At 39.1% G+C, this 13745-nt stretch overlaps 1 protein-coding gene across 1 annotated transcript in view; it reads right to left on the minus strand.

Annotated features, from left to right (window-relative positions):
* The window catches only part of odad2 (outer dynein arm docking complex subunit 2), an 89103-nt gene that overhangs the window by 17147 nt on the left and 58211 nt on the right, over window positions 1-13745 (minus strand). Inside the window, 3 exon segments of the mRNA XM_055176257.2 lie at window positions 507-728; window positions 1096-1284; window positions 6745-6859. Coding sequence (XP_055032232.2) covers window positions 507-728; window positions 1096-1284; window positions 6745-6859 — 526 coding nt within the window.

The following is a 13745-nucleotide window of genomic DNA, read 5'->3' on the forward strand; positions in this document are numbered from 1 at the left end:
AAATTCACAGCACCCCCTGATCAAAATGACTTCCAGCGGCCCTGCCTCACAGCACATTTAATACAAGTCAATGGAGTTGGACAAAACTTCAATAAAACCTGTTGGAAAGCATCTTTTGCAGCAATCTTTGTGTGAGCACATCAGTGAACACCCCCGACCACTCGGTGAGTTTCACGTCTTTCTAAACGAAAGTTTAATGCATTTTAGGATTGTTCCTGTGCACTTATAGAGCCATTGTAGAGGTGGGAGGTGATACAAGAAACACCCGAAAATTCTCGGGCCAGCATCATATGTCGAAATTTCAGTCAAAACCGTTCTATTTCATCATAAACAATCTGAAAACAGGGCTTTAAGTGTAAAATACCGAACTTGTCCTTTAATGGACATATAATGTGCAAAACTTTAACCTGCAGCTTCACCTTCTGATGCATGAGGAAACAGCTGGTATACATATATGGCAGTCAAATAAAAAAAATGAAAGATGTAATGCACATTAAAAACCGTACCTTGACCACCCCATGTTCATGCATGGTAACACAGTTGGTAGGGTCTTTGGAGAGCTCAAACAGGGCCCGGGCCGTAGCCTGGTGGACTGATGGGTCTTTTGAACGAAGGTAGCGCACCAGAGGGGCTACAGCTCCAGCCGCTCCAAATAAGACACAGTTATTCCCCCATGTACAGCAATGGGCGATGGCTTCTGCCAGGTAACGCCGTAACTTATCATCCACCTGCACAACCACACAAAAACAGTACACTGGAAACAGCACATTGACACTAAATGCTTATATTGTTTGTGCATTCAACCAATTGCTTGACTTGTTTTTAAAATGATGCATTTGCAATGCTTTTATCCAAAGTACATGAAAGCTAGATTTTTCATTTTTCTGGATATTCAAACCCATAATCTTGGTTTTACTAGCATCACACTCAACCAGATAAGCTACAGCAATATTAATGTTAAAAACATCTTCACTTTAATATAGAGGACTTTGAAGAAAATGTCAATAAGCTGAGCAGTGAAATGTCATAAAGGACAAAGATCCCGTAATGATGACTGGGTGAGGACATGTGAAACATGGTTAGAGTAGGACTCACAGTGTTGGTGAGACGGGCCAGCATTGAAACCACTCCATGGTCTGTAATAACTGCCAGGTTCTCCACATCTTTGGCAATTTTGGCAATGGCTGCACAGACGCTGGCCAGCACATCTTTATTCGTCGATTTAAGCAAATTAACAATGAGCTCCAAACCACCCACAAAAGAACGCACCATTTCCCCGGCATCCTGAAACACATACCGAAAAAAAAAACACGAGACAAGTCATGACTGTGTGCAAAAGTGCGTTTATGTGAACAAGAATATATGATGCTATTACTGGCTGACTGAGGAGGCTGTTATGGTATGCGAGTAAGCATGCACATACTGTAATAAAATAACTCAAAATTATAGCAGTATACAGGAATGTAGAGTTAAATCTTTAAAAACAAGCCACGTTTTTATCATTATACTTTACTGAGGCTAAAATTTAGACACATCTACATATTCTGCAGATACATTAAACAAAACACAGTGGAGTAAAACAAAGCATGCAGTTCTTGGTTAATATGCATAACAGGTGGTTGATGAAACAGATGCAAGATTTTGCACTGAAGTAGTGTTTTGTGAATTCTGTATTGGCCTGTCCATACTAAACATATTCAGAAATTTACACACAAGCTGAGAAAAGTAACCTTTGGTGTTTTAGATTTTATTTTTCTGTTTATTTGTGTAAAGCAAAGCTATGTTTTGGGTTTGGGTCTTCCATGCCAAAGTCCTGACAGGCAGTGAAGGGAAAGACCGCAGTAAAAGTGTGGGCAAAACAGGCACTCACACCCGCAAATAATACAGAGAAATGGCAAAGTTAGATACTCTTTTAGAAAAAAATCTCATTTCAGTGGTGCTAGAGGGTATGCAGCACGCCAGCATGGCACCAGGCTGTTTACAATGATTAGAAAATTGTATAGTGATATCTTTATTGACAGAGACATATTATTATGTTTTGGAGTTTGGATGAGGATGTAATTTTGTAAACATGCTATTTCTATGCTGTATTTCCACCTGTTATTTTTACAGGATAAAGACGAGGAATGATTATATTGTGCCTGTAAGCTCGACCTGATTTTGCCAAGTAAGAGATGTCATCAGGGCAACATATTGTGTTGACCCAAAAAACAGCATTTTTTAAAAATAAAACCCACCACAATCCCCATAACTGAACCCTTAAATCAGAGGGAAATGATAAGTGAAAAACAATGGTCTAGAAGCATCTAATCCTGGTTGTAAGCTTAAACTTGAACTGTAAACTTATTTCTAAAAATCTGATTGGTTGATTAAAATGTTGTCCTAGGGTCAATATTATGTTCCCCTTAGGAAATTAACCACTTGGCAAAATCAGGAGAGCCGTTCAGGTAATGTGATGCATTAATGGAGTAGCATAGGCCACTTTTTCTGCTCTGGTTAAGTCCAACAGTTCATTTCCATATGAATTACATACAGTAAGGCGTATCGGTAACAATTTACTTGAAGAGGTGTTCATAAGACTGACACGACAATTTCATAATCATGACATGACACGTGAACACATGAACATAAAGAAGATTATATGCATGTTTTTGACAGCTGTCACTAAGGTCATTTGTTCAATTATGTCATTTTTAATGCAAAGATGACATTGTTTGAGATGTATTTGTTATGACAACTTGACATAAACCAATACATCATAACTCGTCCTGACAACTTGACATTACCAAGACAACATAACTGACCAATTTTTACCAGTGATACAAATTGAATTAGTCATTAAAATGTCATTAAGGGATAAAACTCTGTCGTATAGTTTTATAACTGCATCATTAATATTTTTCGTGACCTCAACTAGTGGTACAAATTTAATTTGTCATTAAAATGCCATTAAGTGTTAATTCTCTGTCAAATAGTTTTATAACAGCATCATGAATATTCTTCAGGTCATAATGTTTTTTTTTAAGTTTCCTTAATGTGTTTAAGAAATAAAATCAATCATCCAATAATAATAATTAAAATAATAATTAAAATTGATAAAATTATATTTTATTGCATTTGGAGACCGATTCACTTAATGAAAACAGTACAACAATGGGTTAAGCCATGTAGCGTTGGGTCTATATCACTGGAAAACAGTTATTTAAATTAATTAACTGAAAAAAAATGTAATTAATTAGTTTTTTCTTCTTTGTCAGAAAATTTCAGAACCCTCAGTGTGAGGAAGAAGTTGTTCTGTTAGTTGTCAGTTTTTTATTTTTTGTGCACATACATAAAGTTAAGTATAATCTTTTGACGTGTCTGTTGCATTTTGTTAAAGTATTTAAAATTATTTGACATAGTATGAACACTTAATGGCATTTAAATGAAAGTTTAATGTAATGTTAAAGCTAGGTAGTTTCTAAAGTTTGATGTTTATGACAAATTTATGAGAAGTTATGATGTATTGATTTATGTTAAGTTGTCAAAGACATTTCAAACAATGTCATCTTTGCATTAAAAATGACACAATTGAACAAATGACACTTAATGACAGTCATAAAATCTCCTTCAAGTTCATGACACGTGTCATGTCATGATTATGAAGGTGTCATGTCAGTCTTATGAACACCCCTTCAAGTAAAGTGTTACCGGTGTATCTAATCCTGCTACTTTATTATTTATATATGAGGAGCTCAGATTCAAAAGCCGCCAAACGCCACCCCTGTCAAAAATGAAATAATATTAACCGAATGCTTTCAGCACATATTATAATTAAATTAAATACATTTGCTTCAAATCTGCCTAATGCCAGCCTCAGGCCATTCAAAAATACTGGTTTGTTGTTGGCAGAATCCATTAAGAGTCTGATAAAAATGCTCTTTTACAGTACATGAAAACGTGTCAGATGAACTTTTTGCATCATATTTTTTTCTAATAATTAAATGAAAGTGTGTTTTTCCACTGATGAAGTTGGTTAAGAGTGGCCATTTATTATATATCTTTTAATTAAATCTCATAACAGCAGCACAAAGTTTAAAGCACCAACAACAAATCTAGCCCCATATAACCTTGTGTTTCACACAACAGCCCAAAAAAACTCTTTCACACAGTACAGTACAAAGTGGTCTTCTTCCAGCATACTGTACAAGATCACAGTAAGAAAAAACAAGAAAAGATACAGAGCAGGTCAAAAGTGTGAAGGCAGTAACATCAGAGTATAGATGGGAGGGTCAGCCTCTAAAGTCATGCCAAAGGATGAGCTCTTGGTTTAGCATGTCTGGGCAGAAAACACAGAGTTCTTGGAGGAGAGGGGAGGGATCTGCAGCGTGTCTCACACAGGAAATGGCAGTACAGGAATACTGATGAAGACTGGGAACGAGAGAGAGAGAGGAAGTATGGCAGAGCCACCAGCTGCGGAGGGTCACTAAGGAACCCTTTCAACCCAGAGCCCACAAAAACATCCCCAACTAAGTTCCACATCAGCAAACACAGCACGGAGCGAGATGTGCAGAGAGGGAGGAAGAGAGAAAGCGAGAAAACGGATGAAACACTAACAGAGTACAAAACGTGATGCAAGTCAAGCTGAAAAGAAAGACGACCCCGAGGGACAAAAAGGGAAGAACAAGATGAATACAAGAGAAGAAAAAAATTAGGAAACTAATCAACATGGATTCTACTGTAGTTTAGCATGACAAGACCTTCCAAAAGTACTAGCCCTAACTCTCTACCCTTAACCATAAACCCATCCCTAAAACCAGACGCAACTGAGGGGTTGATAAGAATAATGTACAGACCCTAAATCTAACCTTAACATTACATCTAAACCTTTTGGTTGATCTTTTGGTGGAATGTAATTCCAGAACCAACAAGGATGTGTCCTATGCAGAAATCCCAGTATGTTTCCTAGGGACATACAGGCTGTCTGGTTCCACTAAGAACCTTCCAAAGAAACATACATAGAAACTGTCAGTTGCAGAAAAGGTAAAGAACAATGTACACTCTTGTTTTACAATGCCATAGAAGAACCATTTTTGGCTGAATGGTTCCATAAAGAACCTTTAAAGAGCCACTATTTTTAATTTCATGATTTCATTAATTTCTGCTTCTCGCGATATCTGAGACTTTGCGAGACTGAAGGACACCGGGTCGGATACAGAGAAGTTGCAAGTGGGGTATTCTTCCTACAGACGGTAGGGGCGGGCGAGAGAGACTTTATTCGTCCGGTAATGAGTCATTTAACCATATACCGACTTACGAAGATGATTTATTAACATAAAAATGCTGCCTTGTGTCCCTTTAAACATGGTGTAAAGTAGTGCTTGTTGTTTGACGTTTCTACGATCACAAATGTAGTTTGATGTTTTAGTATCCTTACCCTACCTTACCAATCTGTTACATTCTGCACCAGCCATGTTGGCGCTGGCAAAGTTGATCGATCAGCTTGGTTATCTGCATCAGATTCAGGCTCATATTGATAAGGTACTAAAGACGATATTATCTCCTGTTGGAAGCTAATCTTCCAAATATGTTAATGAGCGTCACATTTTTACTCGCTTGTGGTATTTGGGCAATCAGGGGGGCATAGAGGAGTATCAATAATCTATGGTAAGTGGAAAATAATGTATACCACGCCGCGAAACACACTGCATTACACCAAATACACAAAATAACGTTATTTTTAGCAATGTAATAAAGACTCTTTAACATCTTTTACCTTTCTGTTTCAAAAAAGGTTCTTTGTAGTGGATAAAGGTTCTTTGAGGAACCCAAAAGGGTTCTTCTATAGTAATGCCGTGAGGAACCTTTTGAGCACCTTTACTTTTTGGGCACCACAATCAAAAGGAGGAGGCTGCTGAATAATGCATTATGATTGGGATAATTAAGCACGGCCCTCATTAAAGCAGCGTGTTTTATCCTGAACATCCAATGCTGATTAAGAACAAAGCAAATCTTACGGTAGCTTATAATCACTTAGGGATTCATAGAAAGTACCAGCTGCGTGTGTGTGTGTTTATTCACTGGCAGGGATTTTGAAGCCCCCAGATGCGGTTCCTCAAGCATGATTTTCATAAATCGGGCCCTGGAGCTGCTAACTCAAGCCACATGGGCCTTTATCTAAATAACTGCTGCTGTGAGGCCGATCAGGTTCCTAGTTTGGATGGGTACATCGTTTTGTGTAGTTCTTGCCACCAGCCCAACTCTCCTTTATCACGACTTAAGTAAGCATGTGGCATTTAAAAAATTTGCACCATGAATGAGATGCAAACAGTGGCGTACTCGGTTAGAACTCAGTCTGAGGACTTCTGTACTGTTTGATCCAGACTTAATGAATGAATGAATTGGTTTACAGCCTGGGGGCTACAGAGAGTAGAGAAAGATCAACCAGTATAAATTCTTCCCCTGAGAAGACCAAATACAAGTATTTTTACATAAATATACATGGATTATTCAAGCAATGCTCTTATATTTGTAACTGTGTTGATAATCTGCAGGAACAATGATGCATTTGTTCTAGCGTATTACACAAGAGGCTCCGAGAACCAGACTTGGTCTGTGCCAGCATTAAGTATAAATCCACACATACCCATACATTTGATAAAGCAATTAAAGTAATAAAAGTGTTATATATGTGTTGACTTGTAGAATGGGGGAGCTGCTATAATTCACTGGAGAGAGAGAGAGAGAGAGCAATATGAAACATACCTTTGCATTCTCAATGCAGGGGCAGATGGCCCAGGCAGCACTTGCCTGAACTTCTGGATTGGGGTTTTTCAGCAAAGACCACAGAAGTCGTACACCATCAAGACGATCAATGATCCTGAAAGAGAATATAAAAAGTGGACAGCTAAGTTATTCAATTTTTAGTTTACAACACACTGTACAGTGTGAGCTCAAATCTTGTTCCACAACATGTTTATATGTCTGTTTTTCCCAGGGTTATCTTTGGCTCTTGCAGCAGATCGTCCCTCCTGCTGTGATGATGAAAACATTCCAGTAGCAGATCAGAACGTTGCTCAGCATGGCTTTCCCATCACATCCCACCTGCTCCGTCTTTTACACCGGAACTCCCTGCTCACCTTCCAATAACTCCATTAAAACATGTTCACGCCATCTTGCCCTCAAACTGACCCGCACTTTTAGGAGTCCGTGTGGGTATTTATAGCGGGCCGTGGACAAACACGCACATTCACACACCTGCACCGAGTCGCGCCGCCTAAATTGATGCACATTCGGAGAAGGAAAAACCCAGAGAAAGTCACTTTTCCAAGTCAAACATTCGCATAGACAAGTCTCTCTATATTTTTTGCATCTGAGCGAGGTTTGCTCAAGAACAGGCTGTATTTCATTCTGCGGATACCATTCGAGCAAAGGATGCAGTCAGACGCTGGGAAAATGACTCTTTAGTGCGGTCCGTTTGTCAGGTATAAATAACGCGTAACCTGTTTCCCATGTGTGCATCCAGCGACAAGGCCGATATTCAATGCGATCGTAATTGCTAAACCACGCTGCAAAGGGGGGCTGTGAATGGGCAAGGGGTTGGGTTAGAGGGACGAGCGTACCTACCCACCACATCCTCATAAATCAGTTTGAGTAGCATGAAAATAGGGAAGGCCCCACTATCCTGAGGGGCCAATAAATACTAGCAACAATAGTGGGAGATAGCCCTGTACCGCAATAGGTTAAGATGTATATACTGAGGAGACAACTACTACAGCAGCAGGATGTAGCCAGAAATCAAGTGGTGTGTGGGTGGTGCAGAGTATGGGATATGTGCACCACATCCATGTGTCTGACAACATTGTGCAAAATGCAGAGTGGAAGTGTTAATGGCATTACATACACCCACCTAAAGAATTATTAGGAACACCATACTAATACTGTGTTTGACCCCCTTTCGCCTTCAGAACTGCCTTAATTCTGTGAGGCGTTGATTCAACAAGGTGCTGAAAGCATTCTTAAGAAATGTTGGCCTATATTGATAGGATAGCATCTTGCAGTTGATGAAGATTTGTGGGATGCACATCCAGAGAACGAAGCTCCCGTTCCACCACATCCCAAAGATGCTCTATTCGGTTGAGATCTGGTGACTGTGGGGGCCATTTTAGTACAGTGAACTCATTATCATGTTCAAGAAACCAATTTGAAATGATTCGAGCTTTGTGACATGGTGCATTATCCTGCTTGAAGTAGCCATCAGAGGATGGGTACATGTTGGTCATAAAGGGATGGACATGGTCAGAAACAATGCTCAGGTAGGCCGTGGCATCTAAACAATGCCAAATTGGCACTAAGGGGCCTAAAGTGTGCCAAGAAAACATCCCCCACACCATTACACCATCACCACCAGCCTGCACAGTGGTAACAAGGCATGATGGATCCATTTTCTCATTCTGTTTACGCCAAATTCTGACTCCTTCAACTGTCTAATTTTGGTGAGCTTATGCAAATTGTAGCCTCTTTTTCCTATTTGTAGTGGAAATGAGTGGTACCCGGTGGGGTCTTCTGCTGTTGTAGCCCATCCGCCTCAAGGTTGTGCGTGTTGTGGCTTCACAAATGCTTTGCTGCATACCTCAGTGGTAACGAGTGGTTATTTCAGTCAAAGTTGCTCTTCTATAAGCGTGAATCAGTCGGCCCATTCTCCTCTGACCTCTAGCAACAACAAGGCATTTTCACCCACAGGACTGCCACATACTGGATGTTTTTCCCTTTTCACACCATTTTTTGTAAACACAAGAAATGGTTGTGCGTGACAATCCCAATAACTGAGCAGATTGTGAAATAATCAGCCTGGCCCGTCTGACACCAACAACCATGCCACGCTCAAAATTGCTTAAATCACCTTTCTTTTCCATTCTGACATTCAGTTTGGAGTTCCGGAGATGGTTCACCAGGACCACACCCCTTAATGCATTGAAGCAACTGCCATGTGAGTGGTTGATTACAAAATTGCATTAATGAGAAATTGAACAGGTGTTCCTAATAATAGTTTAGGTGAGTGTACATTTCAATATATTCAATCAATCTAAGTAATGTAAAAGAGGTTTGAAATAACATTTAGGTATATTCTTGGTCGTGTCCATTCTGGGTTTAGTTCCAACTTGCCTCAGCACACCTGCCTAGTATGCTTAGTAAGAGCTTAATGAGCTGCTTTAGATGTGTTTGATTAGGGTTGGAGCTACGCTCTTCTGGACCGAGCCGGAGCACCCCTGATTTAGACATTTGGACATCACTTTGTTTCACTTAGGTATTAAAATTCAGAAAAAAATGTTGAGATTTCCAAAACCAGCAACACCTCTTAATTGGACTTAGGCTTTATTTAAAACCAATGCATTTTGATATTTTCAAAAGTGGCTTACTTTTAGAAACAGGCAGAACATAGTGTTCTGTCAGTAAACAGTCAAACATGAACCATGCTAATTGCTTTGCCGTAACTCTTAAAATAAGTAACAAAATTGAACTAAGTGGAACAGAAATGCATACAAAAGCCGAGCAAAGACTCTGCGCTAAAATAAAATGTAAAAAATGCAAATCCTAAATATACATGCCGTGAGAAAACAAGAACAACATGTTCTCTAGGACCTGTTACATGTATCTACCGAGCTATAGCAGTTAAATTAAATGAATGACCTGATTTCTTCAAAAACAAGCTTTGTGGATTTTTACTACGCCACTGCGGTCGCTCACATCCATAAACGTATTAATCTTACAGACAAAGGCGGTGTGCGTTCAGCTGCCGAAGACAGAGAGAACAAAACGCTCTTCATTTGTGTCCAGCATTAATTAAGAAGGGGACTGCAGTCTATAACCATCTCATAAAAGCAATGGGAATCAGATGTGCTAAATATACAGAAAAACGATACTCAGATCTCTGGAAACGACGACGGTTACGTGTTTGCTGCATGAGTTGACGCTGACGAAAATGATGTTTGTTTTAAAGCCAGTATTACACCGTTTCAAGATGCCGAGATGACAGCACAAGTACAACTGAAGGATTCAGGCTCTTGGTGGATCTCAAATCAGAAAGCAGGAAATAAAGTTAAAACATGGATGTCTTACAGTATTGGCGAAGCTCGTGTGAAGCAATAGCATTTAAAAGCTGGAAAACTATGACAGGAGTCAAAGGGTTGGGGTTTTCCATTTACAGCTGCAAAAACCATAAAATAAACTAACAGGCATGTAAGACTACCATACATTAAGATGATTATTACATAATAAGTCTTTTCGAGTCTTTATGCTCAAAGTGTGTGGTGAAATTGCATATATAATTTCTAGCAGACTTAGCCACTAAAAAAGACATGGCCCCATTTAGAAAACTCTGCCAAAGAAATGCACTCACTTGGATGTACTTGTTATCAGGAAAAAACGAATGAACCCAAAGACTGAGCTCAGACTATATGTACAGTAGTCAAAAACAATAGTGTTCTCACCATAGACTGTAAAAAAAGATGGACGTAGTGTCCGTGACGTCAGCCATAGGTTTCTGAAGATCGTTTTTGAAGCTTAAAGTAGGTGGTGCCTGCCGTCGCCATCTTGGCCGCACGTCACCACACGCATCACTCGCAGATATCCGAAAATGGGTAAAGAGGGTTGGTGTTGGTGAAGCTGAGGTGACTGGTTGCTGAAACAACGCCCGCCTAGGTCGACTTCAGTGACAGCAGTGGCTGTTCAATCGTCACTTAAGTGGTCACGCCCTTAATATTCAGAACTTTAAGGCTTAATATAATTTAGACAGATGAGTTCCAAAAAAATTCACCACCCTCACAGTTGTCATGAAGGGCAAAATTAGCTATATAGGCCAAAAACACTGTTTGTACCAGGCTGTAAACATACTATTTTCTACTGTAAAGTTGGCCATCTTAACATGGAGGTCTATGGGAATTGACTCCCTTTTGGAGCCTGCCTCTACTGGTCAGTCAATGAATTGCAGTTTAAATTACTTCCGTATGAGATTGGAAGGTTGCCCCTTGGTTCTTGCGCAACCATTGCTTTCCAAATATGGACGAATCATCCTATGAACATGCATGAAACACCCCACTCTGATTGGCTTAAGTGCATGCACACTGACTGCTAATGACTTTGTCGCTGTGGGTCGCCCCGTCTCTTTCAATGAGGTCTACAGTATAGAAGGCATTTCTAATTTGGTTTTTCCTAGTAACCAGGGCTTTTTAAATTAGTGATGGCAAGGACCCCCAAACATGATGAGCCTTTGCGAGGAACCCCCTTCCTAAAATATATAATCATTTAGATATACATTTTTTATATTTTTAAATTTTTTGCATAAAGAAACATTTAAACATATTGTTTCCAAACTTAAAAGGGACACGTGAAAATCTGACTTTTTTTAAAGTTTAAGTGCTATAATTGGGTCCCCAGTGCTTTTTTACCTAGAAAATGTGAAAAAGAACAATGCAGTAACTTAGTTTTGGTAAACCATTCTCCGCAAGCATGTGACAAAATAGGTAACTGAAATTTGGCTCACCTTGTGATGTCAGATGGGGATAATACTGCCCCTTATACAGTACCATGGGGCTGTTGAATGCTTTATTCTGACTGGTTGGGAAATGTTTTATGGGTGTTGGATTATTTTTTTTAAAAAACGCACACCTAACCTGTCAAATGTCTTTAAATAACCACAAGAGCAATCTTTGTTATAATTTTGTTATATGAAGAATAATTGACTCCAGTCCTTTGAATTATTTGAAAATAATGCACACCCGCGATGTAAGTATTACTAGGGCTGTCACAATTATGAAATTTGGCTGACGTTTAATTGTATAATAATTTGTGACAATTAATGCTTGTGTAGGGCATTGACGATTATGAAGATTAATTGTCTGTTTTGTTGCTTTGACGTTTAATTCTCATAATGTTTTTTGTTTGTTCATGAAATAATTTTCACACATGATCCTACTAAGATCAAATTAGTACTGGACCAAATGTCTGTAGTGGCTGCAAAAAATAAATAAATTAAGAATAGCATCCTTCACTTCCCTAAATTTGGAATTGCTGTTTTGGAAATGTATGTTTTACCGGGCAGTTCATACTGCTTATCAAAGTTTTGCAGCATTTCTTTAAACGCTGTTTTTTCCATTGTATGGAATGGCTTTGCAATATATCGCATTACATTTTCGGTTAAGGAGCGCCATCTGATACAGTCTTGGTTCTACAGGCACTGCAGCTACCCCTTGTATTTTTAAAGAGATGTGCAATCATTGCGGTGATCTGAAATTATCAACCAATCGCGATGAGACGATTATTTAATCATTGTGACAGTCCTATATATTACCACCATATATTAACATTTTCAAATAATTCAGCGGCCGGTCGTAAATAATTTCTTACTTAATCTGCACTATCCAGAACATACCAAAAACGGCAAATTTTTGCTCACACATAAAAAGTGGCAATGTTAACATGCTATAATAAATTATTTATATGAAATTTTGAGCTAGAACTTCACATATGTACCACCAAAGATTTATTTGAAATCTTTAAAAAAGTCTTGCGAAATGTCCCCTTTAAATAATTGGCTACATAGTAGACAGAATACTTTAACAATTTAATTACTTTGTCTTTTTTTCTCTGAAATTATCTGGGGACCCCTTTTGGACCTTCTTGGGGATGCTCCCCTTATAGTAACAACTACAAATGATGAAAGACTGATGACGTAACCTCCACTGGTTTACTCCCCTTGGTAATCTTTCCCAGAAGTCGTGCATACTTTGAATAAAGATGAGTTTTTTTATCTTTGTCATGTAGCTGGACACACCCACTTACTATCACTAACGGTCACTGTGTTGCCGAAAGTCACCAAGCTTCCATTGAAATGAAAGAGATAATAGGGATCATCACCTAGCACTTTATGTGTTAAAACATAATAGAATAAAACTAATCGAATGATAAAAGAACAAAAAAAGAATAATCTGCATATTTTGAGGACGTATTTGTGCTGATTTTCAGCAGTTTCTGTTTAGTCAGTAAGGTCCAAATGGTCTTTGTTAGAAGTGCTCTGCAGTTTATTCAAACTGACCACATTGAGACAATTCATGACCTCCACCCTGGCCACAGCTATGAGTCTCACAGCAGGTAGGGTAAACACAGATCTCTGGGCCCTGTTATTACAGCACTAAGAGCCGAGGGCTCTCACCCTGCATGTGCGGTGTGTGGGGAGCTCGGTCAAGCTGCACACCCCAGGGCCCGTCGGATCCTCTGAAGAAGAGGTTAACATGGATCTTTTACAGAAAACAGAACAATGCATTGTCATCCAAAACTCAGCCAATGGCAACAATGAGAGGGAATTTAGGGCCAAGGTTAGACACCGTGAGTGTTGTCAGTTCCTGGACTGTTTTTGCACAACTGTTCTAGGTTAACTACTGTAAGAGCACAAAACTAACGTTTTCTTTTAAGCAAAGGGAAAATGTGTTTCACTGCTTCAGAAGTGCAGTGCCAGTAGAAGAATCCATGAGATTTATAGATTACTGTGGGTATTTAGTTATTTAAGACGACTAAAGCAGGGGTGTAAAAGTACAAAAGCGTTGACTTAAGTATGGATAGGTAAGACCAGGAGCAATCGCCACCTTTTTAAGATGTTGCAACAATGCTAGATGTTAGTAAATCCAGCAAAACCAAAGTACGTTTAGTATAAGAGAGAGAGGAGGCAGACTACTAGACTACAAAGAAATGTTTTTGAAAGAAAAAGGTTC

Source organism: Misgurnus anguillicaudatus, chromosome 4 (assembly GCF_027580225.2).
Source record: "Misgurnus anguillicaudatus chromosome 4, ASM2758022v2, whole genome shotgun sequence".
Taxonomy (NCBI): domain Eukaryota; kingdom Metazoa; phylum Chordata; class Actinopteri; order Cypriniformes; family Cobitidae; genus Misgurnus; species Misgurnus anguillicaudatus.